Source organism: Topomyia yanbarensis, chromosome 3 (genome assembly GCF_030247195.1).
Source record: "Topomyia yanbarensis strain Yona2022 chromosome 3, ASM3024719v1, whole genome shotgun sequence".
Classification (NCBI taxonomy): Eukaryota; Metazoa; Arthropoda; class Insecta; order Diptera; family Culicidae; genus Topomyia; species Topomyia yanbarensis.
Window position 1 is genome coordinate 334,841,796 of NC_080672.1, and position 18,206 is coordinate 334,860,001.

Consider the following 18,206-nt stretch of genomic DNA (forward strand, 5'->3'; position numbering starts at 1 on the left):
GGTGTCCCTACAGCAGGCGCGGGAAAACTATCGCTGAACAGAAGCAAATGAAAAAAGCCCGAACAACTATTACACAGCTAGGTATTATCCTAAATATTCGACCAAAACCTGGCTGCGTTAATGGGGTTATTAGGCATGATAATCAGTGCACGTGCAATGTGGTTTTCTAGCGCTTTTGTGTTAATTAATAATATAATTTGCCTTTTGATTAGGTAATTCGAGAGGATTACCAGTTGGTGACTTCCGGATTTTATGTTTGATTCATTCTGATATAATTACTTTATTGGTAGCTGCAATTAAGCGCACACAGAGTACGGAATTCGGGGGAACAGCATACAATTTGAAATCAATACACGATCATTTATTCCGGAGTGAAATTGTTCGTTTTTATGTTATAAAATAAATGAATCAATACTAGTGAGTAAGTAGAAACAACACAGGCGTATCCGGTATATGTTATAGAGACAAATTCCAACAGAAGAGGCGTTTCAGCCGAGGAGATGCTACACGAAGCTAATGATTTCAAATTTCTTTTATTTACTCGCATTTAGAAGAAAGTAAACAGAAGTACCTACCAAACTCTGTAAATCCCACTGTGAACACTAACAGCGGGTCATAAATTGGAATTATACTCAACTGCTGCCTTCTTTCGAGCCATTTTATCATCGTCGTTGGCATCGTCGTAGCAGGGGAGGTTTTGGCCATTCTTAGGTCATTCTAGCAAAGTGCTTTGGAAAGGAACAATATGGCATCAACGATTCTCTGTGTGTGGGTGTCACATTGCTCCAATTTCCATACCATGTATACCTCAAGCAATAATGCCCGGAAACCAGGTCAAGCTGCTGAGCCAATATTTGGAACTGTTTCCCATGTCTCACAACCGAAAATAAAGCTGATGTTTATAAATGCTGCATAGTGGGACGTGCGATCCGAAAGATCATTCCTATATAGCGTATGTTGATAGCTTAGTGATAGTTCTATTTTGAATGACTAGTCGTATGACAAAATATAGGCTTCACTTTGAAGGAACATATATTAAAACTACTGTACCAAAATATCACGTGTAATAAAAAAAAAGTATTCATACTGATGCTTTATACTCCAACGTGAAACTGAATCCAGATAATCTTTGGTAAATTTATTCTATTACGTTGTTTATGAACGAGCTTTTCACTCTCAGTAAGATTTTCTTTTGTGTAAAGGTTTTTTGTAGGTCCCATGTAGTCTAAAAGAGAATGTATCTAAATTCATTTGAAAAAGCAGGTTCTCTTGTAAGGTCTTATAATACCCGATATCTATTGTAAAAGACTAACAATTTATTATCCGCTTATCGAAGGAAAAAAAAATAGTGGGTGGTGATTTCAAATTGCTTCTCCTTTCGCCCCGAAACGGAATTCAATAATGTGTCTCAATACTGTACGTAACTTTAGAGGGTAGCAAGTGTTAATTTGAAATTTCTGCCTACCAATAAATTATAAAATCTTGGTTCTTATCATCCCTTCGCTCGTTACATCTTCCCGTTGTGGTTGTCTTCGGCACTAGAGAAAACGCATTCCATGCGCCCCACTTTATTGACATTTTTCAACAAGATGGTGTTATTTTATTACGGTCATAAATTCAAACCTTTTGCCCCACCTACCACTTCCCGGCACAGGCCCTTCGGATGGACAGGCGGATGAGAGTGCTTCGTCCTGTATGCGCTACCCCGGTAACGGGCAGAGAAAATATTTAATTTTCTCTTGAAGAAGTTTGCTGCGCTGCTGCTGTATGGGATGTTCGCATTCTAACTGCTTTGGCCACCGCCGCACCGTCAGTCGGCAGCAGCACAACGTAGGGCACGATAACGTCGACCAATGCGATTGAATAAATCAACTGTACATTGCTGCGTAACTAAAACTTATTGCATGACTGATGGATGGCAGCTAATGAAAAGATCCATCATCTGGTTCAATAATAAACGTTGATTGCTTTTTCTAGAGTCTTTTTATCTTATTAGCGTTTTCTTTTATCTTGATGTCTTTTTAAGATCAATATTGTAACCCTCTGGATGTCGCTTAAAAAGTACACTGAACGAGCAGTCGCTGATGTTCAGACGATTTCGCTTTTTGTATTTATTTACTGAACTAGCGGCACTGACGGAAGGTTTCAGCAAACCGCATATTTACGAAACTAATAATTATGCATTTTTTACATTTTAACGACATTCAATTAACTAGAGCTTACTGGGTAGGGAAAGTTATGAAAATTTAAAGCCATAGTACTCAAGTGAGAGCAAGGATGTGAAGTGTACAGATCGGAAAACTAAAAGTGGCAGGGTAATTAGAACAGGCTTAAAATCTTACGGATTAATCCTTTGTCTTCTGCAGGCTGGAGTCGACCTTAGGTAGCATTACTAGCAGGGTTGCCACCTCTGGAGAGGCTTTGACCCGGAGATTTTCACTGATCTGGGGGTTGTGAATTTTGAGTGGAACGAGCCAGAAATTGGAATCTCGGCATTTTAGAGCACTTTAATCGCTTTTTATATCAAAGTAAAGCTGTAAACTTTTCACGGTTGAAAACGGTTTTTTCGGTTTAATCTGTTGTAGTATTTCATTTCCCAGCCTAAGCGTCAAGAATACAAAAGCACCAGCTACTCTCACTGTGGAGGATAAGTCGCACGAGCATCGCTCTCCTCCACAACTAACAGAAAAAGGAGAGCAAAGGAGGCAGGGTTGTGGCATCACATGGAAAGCACTATGTGGTGTCAGTTATTCATCACCAGAGATCGCAACAAAGGGGCAAAACAGGGGGCAACTCCCCTACCCAACACACAAGGGTCGCTGCAGGAGTAACAACAACACCGGAAGGACTCGTTTGATGTTGACCTAGTCAGTTTAGGTAAAATTAGTGTTTAGGTAAAATTTGTAGCGAAATAACTTTTTTACACCATTTTGAGCGACTTAGTGGAATGCAACATTTCAATTGTGGCATATAGCAAAATATTACTTTCCTTGATTTGTAGTAATTTTTTTTTATTTTTCATTTTCATTGCTTTGTGAAACCAATCAGCAAAATTTGGTGAATTCATCTTCGCCATCTTGAAAAAAAGGGTTAGTCGGGAAAAATAATTCTGAACCAGAGTAATAGTTAACTTAAACTTTTTAAATATTTTGTGAAGAACCAATTAATTCCAAAAACATTGATACTATGCTTCTTCGAACCAAACCCGGAGAAATTGATATAAAACCCAGAGGCCCCGAGATCGCTCCAGAAAACCGGAGTCTCCGGGTAAAACCCGGAGGGGTAGCAACCCTAATTACTACGAATCGCTCAAGTCTACCAACATGTCTCCCGCCAAAGACAGACTTGTCCCTCTTTACCGTGAGGACCGATAAAAGAAAAGCCACGTAAGATCACCACTAAAAACCTGTCGACGATTAGCATCAATGAAATTGCTGCTGTTCATCTCTGTTTGTATTTCGAATGCCGGGAAAGATTTTTATTAGACTATTACCATTGCGCTCGATAGGTTTTCAGTGGTGATCTTACGTGGCTTTTCTTTTGTCGGTCCTCACGGTAAAGAGGGCAAGTCCATCTTTACCAGGAGGCATGTTGGTAGACTTGAGTGATTCGTAGTTATGTTTCCTAAGCTCGGGGGGATGAGGGATCAACAGAAAACAAAAGTTAAGCCCGTAAGGTATTAAACCTGTTCTAATGACCTTGCCACTAACTCAGCTACACTGGCTGTGAAAACACACAGAGCATTGAACTGCTCCGCCTGCCGTTCAACAGGCAACTGAGCTTGTCCGGCCCAATCCGTTCTTTAAATAGTCGATGATGACGTCATCCATAGTAGCGCAGCGCACTAGGTACACAAATCTGTCGTGCTGGACTTGGGAAGCGCTGTCTTCTGTGTGTAAATGCGCGATATTTTGACTAGGTTGTACATTATTTACATTTTTAATGCAATGATATTAAAAATCTTTGGGTTTATCTATTGGAATCTATTCTTAGAAGTATTTCGGGGTGATGTGCAAAAAATTTGAAAATTTATCGTGAGTTGGCTGAATTATATGCGTTTAAAATTGGACCACTTTTCTTTATATACCATTTTTGCAGAATTTGCAAAGTGCACCCCCATATCGAAAACAAAGACGTAGTCCTACGTCAAAAATATCTATCGGAAACTATACATCATTTCCTATATCAACCGTAGAAGAATTTCTGTTTTTGTTCAGTATCTCACGGCGTGATGGTTTTGGAATCAAAGCTTTGCCATTAGTCGGTTTTGCAATATTTATTTCTCGTCATCTCAACATTACCGAAAAGATTTTTTAATTTACCAAATTTCTATAGATGGAATATTATATAGTGAAACAAGAACTAAAACATAAAGTATAATTATTTGTATTTTGATAAAAGTTCTTCATTTAAATTAAGTTTTTAAGAGTTTCGTCTCTTTGAACAGACCATTAAAAGTCATATTTTAAACTAATCAATGAAGAATAATTTTTGATCATGCTAATGAAGCAAAATTTATATTCTTATAATAATTTTTCAAATTCATTTTCCGATCATTATCACCGAAATCTAATGGTCCTACAGTTTCCCTAGTTAAATTCTCGAACGATAAGCGCGAAATGTATATGAAGCTTCGCCATCCCAATCCTCACATACTACAAACTATTTTTTAAGAATAATTATGTAGGCAGACCGATTGCTATTTTGTTAATCTTCATTTTTTGTCCATTTATCATCAATAAACGTTAGCAAAATACTGTCATATTCAGTACGAATGAGATACCTATCTGAGATATAAAAAATTCTTTCTCAGCAGTGTGAATCCATTCCCGGAATGTTCCGTTCCCATGAACTCTACAGATTGATTGGCACATGCGTCCAAACAGTCGAAGCACAATGCATCTGTCGCACAACTACCGAGTTCCGGAGCCGTACAATTCATTATCGAAGGCCACTGTGGCATCTCGGACGGCCAAAAATCGAAAAAAAGTTGTCGCTTCTACGCTTCCAAATTATTTAGAGCATTATGAATACTGCGTAGGATATTAGCTAATTCCAACAACCACAATTATGCAACTACACAAGAGAAAAAAATTTTATAAATTTACCAGGACTTTTTGAGCAACATTCTTACACTCAAAATAATGTACTTCTCTGTAATAAATTATCCAATTCTATAAACATTTGCATTAACTCTTACGTCTCTAGCCCCCATTTTAAAGAAAATATTTATTTTCAAAAACGTGGTTGACGATCGCGTTCGAGCGAACCTTACTGGACCAGCGCATTTGAAGTTTTTATGGGATTTTTCCACACTTTACATGTAGAAAACTCACTAGCTCGTATTTTCACCGCTAGGTGGCACTGTATGCATCAGTTTATAACAAAAAATTAAAATAAGAAAGATAATTTTGTTACCTACAATCCTGTCAAATCCTGCGAATAAATCCAGCTTTAGTAGGAAAAGTTATTAAAATTTTAATGAAGTAATGTCTGAATCAGTTTTGCGTGGGCGAAACAGAGTATGGTGTTGAATCAGTCGTAGAATTTCACAAACTTTTTTGTTTGTGATATTACAGTGGAGTTTAGCTAAATATTATTATTCAGAGGAATATTTTTACATAATATAAAAACACGGTGACTATGGTAGAACAATATTCAGACAAAAAAATCAGTATCGCTGAAATGTTCACTAATTGAATGCTTAGATACTCCTCTTTCATCTGAGACTAAATTTGAAATGGTCTATCAGGGGGTCTAGAACAATATTTTTTTACATTTTGATGATTATTTTTGAAGATTGCGTTTCAATGAAAAGCTCTCAGAAGTTATATCACTTTCAGGGGGATGGATCTTTGGACATACAGTATCAGAAGGAGAGGCTTGTTACGTTAATAAATACCTCCGAACACACCACTGTCCGATATTTAACCAATTTCGGGCTGATTTAAATTTAAAATTTGAATAATATTTTTACTCGGAGCATTTTTTTTTTGTCTCTGGCAGAACAATATTTCCACAAACAAATCAATATCACTGATGTACTCACTATCCGGAAACTTGTCTCTATTTTAAACGAGACAAATTTTGAATTGTTTTTCCTAAGGTTCTAGAATTTTTTTTAAATATCTATTTTTATATACATTCACTTCATAACTCAATTTTGAATACTTTCTTTTTGGATTTGCAATCAATGCACTAAATATTTCTATATATTCCTTAAAAATGCTACCATACAGAAAACGATCCAATTTTTCGCATCTACCTAGTTGTGAAAATATTAAAATAAATTCTTTTTTAGTTTATTTATTTTAACTAATTGAGTTTTTGGGCCAACATAGGGTTTATACCTGTTACAATAACTTTTTAGAATTTCTTCAAATCCGCAAAACAATACCCTTTTGTTTATATTTTATGATAAAAGAATTTTTTGCTCGGGATTCTTTTCCGATCCTTTTCTTGTTCAAAATTATATCATTTTTTGGATTCCTCAGAACATTTTACCTTTATTTGATGTATTTAGATCATTTGTTTTGTTGACTACTCAAATCAAAATACTTGGTAAAGTGCACTTTAAAATTTCAATTTTCCATATTTTCTATAATAGAATTGCTACTTTGAACCAATGAACAATACCTAAAAACACCCTACTGCTTTCAAATATTTTCCAAATCAGATAGTATGAAATGATTTTGCGGAAAATATAATTTTCTGCTAAAATGTGGACCACTGCTCCTACGCGTTCTAAAAAGAGAGTCTGTCCATCGTGTTTAAACTCGTAATTTTGAAGGAAACTAAAAACTAAAACAAATCAAATTGAGCAAAAATTGTTCCAAGAAACCATACAACAATGATAGAATTTTGAATGTAACATTAGTTACAAAAAACCCCGAGCAAAAATATATTCTGAAGAAAAATAAATTGAAGGAAATGATTTGTTTTGCAAAGTTCAAGACCTCTTAATACCAATGCGAAGCTGGCTAAATGGTGTCTTCGGAGCATTTCTGTTGAGTTACAAGTCCGTTTTTCTGACAGTGTGTTCTCATTGATTTAACCTCCTAAAAGGGAGATGTATGTTTTGAGCTATTCATTGAAAAATTACCTAAAAAATTGATCAAAATGTTGAAAAAAAATTGTTCTAGCCCCCCCGATAGAACATTTCAAAGTTATGCTCAGATGAAAGAGGAGCATCTAAGCTTTCGATTAGTGAGTATTTGGGCGACACTGATTTTTTGTTTAAATATTTTCTACCAGAGACACCGTGAAAAATCTATTTACTAGAAAATTTTACATCCATATTTCACAGAATAGAGGGCACCATCATTAACTTTTAATGAAGAGAGTTATCTCTATACTATAACTCTCTTCAGATAATTACTGAGAAATGGCTATTCTACAACTTTGTAGAAAACTTTTAGTTTCTATCTCATTACTTTAAAAAGTTTGCGCCCACTACGCGGTGAAATATGGAACAGAAATTTTCTAACCAAGCGATGACTCATATTATGCATTAAAATTCTACGTCTTTGACAAAGTTGTAGGCTATAAGTCTATCCTTTTTATTTTCACTTGTACTGATAAACTGATGCATACAGTGACATCTAGCGGAGAAAATACGAGTTAATAAGTTTTCTCCATGTAAATTGTCAAAAAATTCCATACGTTGGTTCGTTGTCCGATTTGCCTCAAAGGAACAGATACTCCTGATGGGACTGGATAGGGTTCGTCGCGGTGCGGATGTGGGCGGTAAATGGATAGTCCGCACCGCAACCGCAACCGCAAAAAAATAAAACCGCACCGCTTACATCAACCGCACTGCATTTATCCGCACCGCACCGCGCGGTAGTGCGGTAGATGCGGTAAAATTCATGTTTTTTAAATTTTGTTGAAAAATTATTCATTTATTTTGTATAAGCATATATAATAAAATATTATTCTTATTTACACGAAAATTAATTTTGATGGACTCCTCAGAATGTAACATCTATGAAAAAATTCAAATTTGCAAGTTTTATTAATAAAATGCCGTACATTTTGAGACAAATACTTTCGAAACAAGGTAAAACATTCTCATTCCTCTAAATATTAGCATAGCACTGAAGTCCTATGAAATGTAGCTGTATTTCATAATTATGCATATAAAAACGTTCTTGCGCAGCAAGTAATAGAAAAACTTTTAATTTAATTATCCTTCAGTTAATTGAAAAAATGGATAATAAAGTTGCATATTTTTTTCTTTCAATTTTTATATTTTCAATGACTTTGCCACATGAATATGAAATGAACGTTTTTCGCATTTACATAGTAAAAATCACCTTTAACTTTTAAAAGAAATTCACAAAAAATAAGGAAAACACCAGTACTTCTATATATTATCCCAATACAGTGATATAAAATATGTTGAATTTCATCAATAAGGACGTCGCCATATTTGACGAAAAAATCAGGAATCCATCTCATCTCAACCGGTATAGAGTTTTCGAACATTAAAAAAACTGCAAAAGATGTATGATTTACAGCATACAGCAGAAATGTTATTACAAATAGGGGATTTTAGGAACCCCAAAACCCTAACTTCGTATTTTTCAAGAAAACGGGTGTATTCTTATTCAACTACTAAGATTGCTCCCTTAAATATGTATGAGCTGTAATTGTCTAACGGCTAGTTCGAAAGTTCTTGCATTTTATGTAAAATACATAAAACTACTATTTTTCCATAATGTGAATGGCAAAAACTTCAATTGAAGTTAGAAGCTTTACTTTCAAAAAGTTACAAAACTACTTCCTAACTGAAAAATATTAATTGTTAATTTGGTATAAAATATTCCCAGTTGGACGAACAATGGACGTACGCAAAAAAAAGTTATGTAGAATACTTTTTGAGAAGGAGTCTTATAAAACGGACTGCAGAAAATTCATTGCGAATTTACATAGAAATCAAAAGAGATAGAAATACTATCTTGATGGACGAATGATAAGATAATTAGCCTAATTTGGACCCCTCCTTATTTTGGACAATTTTCATAATTTTATCTTCTTTACTGCCAATTCCTCCAAATCGTTTGGTTTGATGATGATTATTACATTCTTTGGGTTGTTTTTAAGTCGCAGTATTATTAGTTTATCTTTAAGTTCTCCAAATTAATCAAAATTCGCAGTTGAGAAAATGTCATCAAAAACCATTCATAATTCTACAATTGCCTAGAGGAATCGCGAGAAATGGGGCATTTTTAAATTGGATTTGACAGTACAATTCAATTGTTTTTCAATGATCGGATTGTGCGTTTTATGTATTTGAAAAGATTCGTTGTAAATTGTTACTTTGAAGTATTAAATAAATAGTGCTCAAAATATGTCGTAAAAATAATGGTGCCAAATTATATTGGACACAGCTTATAAATTTTATTTCTTAGTAACAGTAACAAATACAAATACAAATACATAACCAAAATGTAAAAAATCAAGTAGTGATAGGTAGAATACAGATTATATTCGGAATTCTTTTCAAATCATTGTCAAGTCTATGGAAATTAGAGCAATGCTTATTATGTTTCTCTATTGTATGGTAATAATAAAAAGTCGAACGTTCTGACAGAGAGATTTTTCTAATAATGACATTGCTAAGCATTCGTTCAGAAAATAAATCTATTTGCGTCCTTCTGAAATGGTAAAAGTCTTAGTTTTTTAATTCACTTTTTAATGCAGACTGCAGACTTTATCAAATATTACCGGTAATACCGCGCGGTAAAAGCTCATTTCCCGCACCGCATCCGCGGGAAAAAGTGTCTCACCGCACCGCAGTTTTTGCGGTGCGGTAAATACCGCGCGGTTGTATATATGAAAAAGATTCACGACCTAGTAAAACTAACCCATCCAGCTGTATCAAATAAAAATAGTAAAATTAGTATCGTCCGAAAAAATACTTAAAATGGCATGAATTAAAACATTTTTATGTTATGCTGTATACTATTTGTCAAATAGAAGTACACTGAAAACTTCATTTACGAAGTTGTCCTCGATGTAATATTCAGTTTTCGTTATTTTTATGAATTAGATTCGAAATAAGCTTATCTAACTAATACCAGTAAAAGTTAAAAGCTCTAGAGGCATAAGCGTTCAACCGATAGATTACACTGCGAAACAAAATTTTAGCAATTTGGGAACAGAAAATAAATAACGAAAAGTACCCAAAGTTTGGGGTCCCAGGAAATCTGTGATGAAGAAATTTTTAAAAAAAATACCCGGGCTTCACAGTTTTAAACCAAAATTTGTATAGAGAACGACGGATGTTCAATAGGTACCAATGAAAATTGTCATCTTTCATTATTCCATAAAATCATGTTTATTGTTTCGAACAAGGAACCTAAGCAAATTTTTAGCTTAATCGGACATCATTAAGGGGGGGGCTCCGTTCGAATATTTTTATTTCAATATTTGAAAAAATCCAAATGTTGGAAATCGAAAATATTTTGTTGACGAAATATGTCCAAAAATAGCATGCAGGATTTTGTAGCAGGCGAAAAACGATGTAATTCCTTTGCAATTTTTAACATTTCGCCGATCTCCTTTATTGAGCACAGGAAACATATTTGATTTTTTCCAGTTGGAAGGATAATGACACTGCCTGAGTACACTTATAACTCAGCTATTACTAGATGGATTTTAATCATTTATACACCAGCCGATTCAGAAACGCTTAACTTTTTTTTATTTCGATTATAGAAATTTTAACCTTAAGGTCATTCGCCTCTTCGAGTTAGAAAATCTCTTGTGAAAAATTTCTAACCCTATGTGCGGGGTCGGGACTCGAACCCAGGTGAAACGCCTAACTTAAATATTAGTAAAAATTTAATATCTGTGCAGTTAACGTAGCCTATTGATCTGTAATATGCAAAAATTGAAAAATTCACGAACAAAGTTAGAATTACCATTCATGAGAGAGTTTTTTTCAGGCAGAGCCATCAATAGGAAGTACCTAAGTGGCCTAATTACATACGAGAATTTATAAATAGGCACCTCTATCTATAACCTCTCGTATTTGAAACATTCGTCGTATTTTGCTCGTGCAGCCCAGCCCCTTGTTTGCAAAGAAAAAGAAGATGGGACATGATCATTCAAGCGAAGAAAGGGGTGATACAAAGAATACGAGATACAATCCGCCGAACGGCGCGAGGAATAATCTCCTACGAAGCAACCAGTACTGTTAATAAAATCATCAACAAATGCAACTTACTCATCCGGTCCTTGTACCCGCTGATATGTAGAACATCTGAACTGAGCGTTATGAATTAGATGACTGTCTACAAACAAATAATCTACTCTACTATCCAGCATGCAGTACCCGTATGGAGGGATTGTGCCCAGACACATAGAGTGAGATTCCAACGCATACAAAACAAAACCTTAAAGATGAGCCGAAATCTGCTGTTCCTGTGCCTCACTTCAGAAATGGTAATAATTCAAAATTTGAAAGCTTGAAATTAGTTTTGAAGTTGGCATAAGATAGGTAGGATTTTCTTTAACTATTGAATCATCTACATGGTTAAAAGGCAAAATAGGAAAAACTAACCTATCATCAAATATTTTAATAACAAAGAAGATCAAAGATGGAAAGCTCAAATTCTGATTGCTTACTATGTACAACATGTAATTAGACACAAAACACAACATGAAATAAATAAAAATGCATGTAAAAAATTCCGTTTGAAGCATTCGTTGCTCGCTTGCCAAACGAGCAACATAATGACAATAACGTCCGGACAGTACAATAAGCGGTAGACGCTATGGATTTTCGGCAGTGGTTGCATTAACCTACACACAGTTAAGCCGTGTAGAAATTTTTCGGGTGCCTGTACCACTTGCACCAGTTTCCTCGCTGTAGGCAAAGTTTATCGTGTGCTCTTCAGCCTTCTGTGCGATTTGCAACTTTGCAAACATGCACGAGTATAGAAATGCGGTAGGTGCGAGTCGAGTATACTCGATGATTTGCAGAGTGAAGGGGGGGGGGGTTAAGATTGAGTTCATCACTGCAGGGTGCGACGTGTGAGCGCTGCTTGTGGGTTGTGGTCGGGATAAATTAATTTAGTTTCGTTTGTGTGTGTGTTGAGTTGATAATATATAACAATGCTCATGCGAAAATGTTTTCGGCGATTTGTGGATACGTAAAGTGATGCTCATTGGGTTTTATATTTCGGATTTATGTCATGCATTTTTTATCACTAAGGCCTCTGACAACATGCTTTTATAGGTATTTCTAAAGCACGAGCAGACTCAATGGGATTTGCGCCTGCTAAAAAGCGGGTGCTAGTTGGTGATTATAATGTGTCAAGAGATTGATTAATGTTAGCGAAGCTTCAGTTTTGATTAGTTTTCCAAAAATTGCGAAGCTACCCAATAGCGGTTCTTAATAGTCGAACCAAAAGTAATGCCATCTGATCAAGAGAAAGCACGGATTGGTTTTTATTGATATGACGGGTTAATAGTTTATAGCAATTCAATTCCTTGCGGAATGTTCAGCGGCTTGGTATTTTATATAGGAGTTTCAAAGTGGGATTGAAATGGAAACAGTCTCATCAGTAGCAACGCGTTTTGATTTATTATTTCGAACCTACATCCTAAATAACGCATATTTTTGCGACAACCACTCCTAAGCCAACAACTAGCATCACCAATAAAGATGCAAATACTGATGAAGACAACAGCGACCCGTAAAAACAAGAAACAAAAAAGAACCTCTGACGGTGAACAGCAAGGAAGCAAGGAAGAAATCATTCCTGCAAGGCAGTTTTGTATAATTTATTACATGTATTAAATTAAGCTATGTCAATTTGTAATTCGTATTCGGAAGTTTACATGATGTCAGAAAATAAATTTGGCTCAAACTATCTGCTTTTAAAAAAATAATGTGCCCTTTTTAAATTTGAGCCGCCATAATGCCACCAAAGTACCACCAAATTTGTGAGCTCAAATCCTTGTTATTCCGTAACAGTTTATTTCAATTGCAATCAATCTTTATCATAAATCAATTTTATTATTAAACTTCCGTTAAAGCAGGTACAACCTATTTGTTTCATTTGACCAACTTAACAGTGCTCGCTTAAAGTTTGTTTGGGATACAAATGTACCCCACAAAACCGTTTACGTTAGTGTTTTGTCTAATAATTCGGAAAATTTATTATCTTTTTTTAAAAGCAAAATATCAATACATAGTAAGCGATAAACTTGTGTAAAATTGTATAAGTTCCAATTCTGCCGAATAATAGAATCTGTTAATTGACATTAGAAAGCATTATAGCCTATAGTAACTAGAGCGCTTGGATCGGTATCGTAATCTTTGCTTTTGCGGACGAAAGTGGCAAAACACGATTCGTCATCTTCTGCAGCCCAGGCTCTGGAACATACTTTATATACACGTACAATGCACCCTTTCTAGCTGTTCCTTCGACGCCTTCATGTTTCATCTCCGTCACTGCATTTTGCTGTATTTTTACCGTTTGTATTGGCGTTTGGTGTTCAAAAAAGCATCGGATTAAATACACTATTTGACCGGTTTTTGAATAATTTTGTTGAAAAGGAAATTTAATAATCTTTACAGCACCGTATAGATGGTCAAAATCGGTTTGAAACTACTGGAGTTATAGCAATATGAAAGAAAAAGGGAATTTTGACGTATTTTAAAGACTTGTTCTATAAAAAAGAAATATTACATCATTAAATAGTCAAAACACGAATATTTTTGAACAGGTTCTTAATGAATGCTTTTAGAATAAAAATATCCAATTTATCTATAAATTTAATAAAAATTAGACATATTAGAGCGATTTTAGTTCTGTGGTACGAATGTACCCCACAAAACCGTTTACGTAGAGAAAAAGTCGCCGCGGCCTAAGTATGGGTTTTAAAGTACCTGTCGAAATTTATATTCTATAATAGAAAGTTGAACCGATATTTTCCGATAAATTCCTCTTGATTTGGTTTATCACTAATAGGGCATTGCAAAAAAAATTTTTTTTTGAATTCTCAAAGGCCCCCCCTCTCATATTGTGACAAATGTCAAAGTAAGCTCAGATGCCAAATTTCACATCATTTGGACAATTTTAGACCCCCGCCCACTTCGCTTGAAATTTTTTGAAATTGGTGCTATGGGAAAATATGGAGGAAAAATACATTAAATGCAATAACTTTTGAAGTAGCAATCAGAAAATTACAATTTATACCTCCTTTGAAAGGAAATAATTTTAATATTTGAATAAAGATGTATTTGTTTCTAGAAAAATACGGGAAAGTGGGGTACTGGGTCATTTTGGCCCCAAAATCACCTGATTTTTCTGCTCCGTGATGCAAATCATACATATTTTATAGTTTTTATAATGTGAAAAAATCTCAGAAATCGAACGGAACCCTTTGTACCTTAGTCCGAATACGAGAAGTTGGGGTTATAGGGCTTTTTGTCAGTCATATTAAATTTTATCATTTTCTCATGCATATATCTCTATTATTCTTCAATCAATTTTCATAAAATGTAACTTATTGAACGTGTAAAATTCTGAGGAATAGAACAAAAATAAAAACGTTAAAGGTAAAATTCAGAAAAATCAAACTTTTTGATATTTACTCTACAAATCTCATTTTTTCATTATTTGTCCTAATACCTCAACTTCCCCTATTTTTCCAGGAATGAAACTTTTCTCATGTGATCCCTAAGCATATTTTACACTAAAAGTAGTAAATTAAATAAGAATTTTGTTGTTAAATGGAGTTAATATGTGCGATTTTATGATAAAAATGTGAAATCGACACTATATGTCAGATAATTTGATGTTCCTGAATTTTACCGGTAACGAATCTATTTTTGTTATAATCCTAAGGATTTTCCACGTTCAACAAGGTATAGTTTATGAAAATTGAGTGAAGAATAATAGAGATATATTCACGAGAAAATGATGAAGTTTAATATGAATGACAAAAGGCCATTTAACCCCAACTTCTCGTATTCGGACTAAGGTCAAAAGGCTTCCGTTCGATTTCTGAGATTTTTTCACATTAGAAAAACTACAAAATATGTATGATTTGCATCACGGAGCAGAAAAATTATTAAAAATAGGGGATTTTGGGGCCAAAATGACCCAGTGCCCCACTTTCCCGTATTTTTCTAGAAACAAATATATCTCCATTCAAATACTAAGATTATTTCCTTCCAAAAGAGGTATAAATTTTAATTTTCTGATTGCTACTTCAAAAGTTATTCCATTTAATGTATTTTTCCTCCATATTTTCCCATAGCACCAATTTCAAAAAATTTCAAGCGAAGTGGGCGGAGGTCTAAAATTGTCCAAATGATGTGAAATTTGGCATCTGAGCTTACTTTGACATTTGTCACAATATGAGAGGGGGGGCCTTCGAGAATTCAAAAAAATTTTTTTTTTGCAATGCCCTAATCACTAATTATCATGAAAAATAAATCGCAAGAGGTTTTAGATGTGAAATACGAATTGTTGAATGCTCCTTCATGAATGTTCGTTTAAAAAATTAAATATTTCAGGCAGTTTGCGAATCTGAAGAGACGAAATTTTATGCAAGAATGAATAAATACAATATTTGAGCACTAGAAAATACGACGAATTCTAGCGATTCAAAGGTGCTAACAGTTGGTGCGGTTATTATGTGTCATCCATTCGTATCTCAAAGTATAATTCACTACAACAAAAAGAGACTGCGTTTTGTGTACAGACGCAAACAGCGTCATGAAATGGTTGGGTTGTTTTGTTGAAAAACCCAAACCCGATCCGACCCCGATAATTTGTAATTTGAAAAACCGGACCCGAGCCCGAAAGTTCAAAATTTCAAAAACCCGGACCCGACCCGAACCCGAGAGTTTCAAATTTGAAAACCCGAAACCCGACCCGAACCCGAAAGGCTTAAAATTACAGAACCCGAACCCGACCCGAAACCCGTCGGGTTCGGGTCGGGTCCGGGTTTCGGGACCAAAAACCCGAACCCGACCATCTCTAATGTGAACTATAACCCGAGAGAAGGCTGACTGAATGACTCCCAAGCTACGCCGAAAAAGGTAACTAATGCTTCACCGCCAAAGAACGGGATCCCAATACGCAGCAGCAAACCGCGTCAACTAGATGTGGCAGACAGACAATCTTAGTATTTTTTTTAATTTTTACTCATTGTTAAAAACTCCACGGCTCAGTTGTGCTAACGCTTTGAGCCGTGTCAAATAAACTTTCAGAAAAATTTTTTTTTTTTGATTTTGTGTCCTGCAATTTATGCAATGGCGGAAACCCTTCGGACTAACCATGGTAAACTGATTAGCGTCGTCCGATTGAACTTGAACAGATGGAATAAAACAAACTGACTATTGAATTGAGGTTAGAAAAAATTAAACATTAGGTATTGTTTTCGAGGACGTTGTAATTCAACCATATAACCGAGAAAATATTTTTGGTCGTCGGCACTGGTGAAAATCGACCATAGTGCACCCATCTCTGTCCGATCGATGTGAGGTAATATTTCAACAATTTTATTTGCCATCGCAGCATATTTTTCGGAATGCACTTGAGTTTGAGTGGAAACGGGCAGCCTTCACCCGGTGAACAGCACATATCCTACACCCATTTACAAAGGGACGCAAATGTTTTCTACATCCTTTACCTGCCCCATCCTGTGCATGGCTTGCCAGGGCTTCTGCTGATGTTGCGAATAATGGCATGTGTGCAGCTTGTTGTAACGTGAATAATTGTCACAATTATGGTAACATTTATCATTCAAAAAGTTTGCACAGTGGATTAGTTAAAAAATTGCTCTACGGTAGGATTCGCCAGGGCCTGTTATTTAACAATTTATCAAAGCTCGTCCTGGCGCTGTGGCCTCATTGTGGGTTTGGCAAGGATTGTGAAATTTGTTCGCGAAAGCTTTTAACCGGTGATGAATAGCTTTAACAGGAATGTTAAGTATAGTGAATGGGATTGTGCTGTGGATTTTTTGTTGATGGAAATTAGTTTAAATCTGATTTGGTTGAACTATTTAAGTTTGAGTGCGCAACACAGATCAGCGTTGTGATGATCTCGTTAGTCAGGAGAACTAGTTCGAGTTCTGGAAATGGCGTTGCTCAATGATCAGCGTGGTACATTTGGTTGGAAACGAAAACTGAATAGTATTTTTTGGTTTGAAATATAGAGATTTTTACCTTAGGGTTATTCGCTTCTGTTCAAGGGAATTGTGAACTCTTGTACTTCCATACTGTCGGATTGGTTAGTAATTCTTTTGTTTTTCTTTATACCATCCATACTCTACACTATATTTCAAACATAATTTAAATCATATAAACTCAAGTACAGCGAAGCACTCACAAAATGTCGCAAGTATTTTGTTTCAGTTCGTTGTGCTTCAACTGCACTGACCAACAGAAAAAAACGGGATATACCCGTCTTAGAGCCTTCAACAGCTTTTTTTTCCTTTCATCGCCAGAAGGACAAAGAACCGAGTGACAAACGGGAATGGAATGAGAATATTTCCCGCGGTAAAAGCACCCTTTTTCGTGGACGAAGCACACAACGAAAAAAATAAACAAAAAAAAACCCTTCTACTCACCGACATACAGCCCCGTGTCCGTGTTGAGCTGTCTCAGCTTGCCGGGCGATCTTCGGGTAATTGGCTTGCCACCGTCCACTTTCAGAGTGCCGTCCTGGGAGTTCCTGCAATGGACGGGTTGGAAATGAAACGTGTCGTCTGCTAGTAGAAGCGTGGTGCCATTATTATTTAACAGTGTTTTTGTTCCCCCGTACAACTAAGTTAGACCCCGGGACGAGTATTTATGGATCCGTTGGAAACGATTTTCACTTCGCCATGGTCATTTCTCCACCCGATGGTCCTGCGCTCAACCGATCCGTGCTTTCGTCTTCTGCTGCGATGCTTTGATTGATTGACTGATTTATAATGCATGGAAAACAGTTTCTCGTGCTAGAAAAACACAACCTAGAGAACTGAACTCAGGGCGGTGTGAGTAAACGTGGAAAAAAGGACGTACTACTGACATATTGTTGCGTGGAACGTGTCACGGAATCGATGCCACATATGGACCCCACGGGTGCTGTTGCAAGGCGAAAGTTCTTCCACTTTTCGTTTTAACAGCTGTTTTGCTTTTCGCATATTTTTCTACTGAAAACCACGTAGACTGAGTGGCCCGATGTCCCGGC

The 18,206-nt window shown here is 35.8% G+C and overlaps 1 protein-coding gene across 4 annotated transcripts in view; it reads right to left on the reverse strand.

Annotated features, from left to right (window-relative positions):
- The window catches only part of LOC131691972 (pikachurin), a 788,885-nt gene that overhangs the window by 21,827 nt on the left and 748,852 nt on the right, over nucleotides 1–18,206 (reverse strand). For all 4 annotated transcript variants that reach the window (XM_058978784.1, XM_058978785.1, XM_058978782.1 and 1 more), the window contains one exon: nucleotides 17,602–17,705. In XM_058978784.1, coding sequence (XP_058834767.1) covers nucleotides 17,602–17,705 — 104 coding nt within the window. The remainder of the gene's footprint in view (nucleotides 1–17,601; nucleotides 17,706–18,206) is intronic.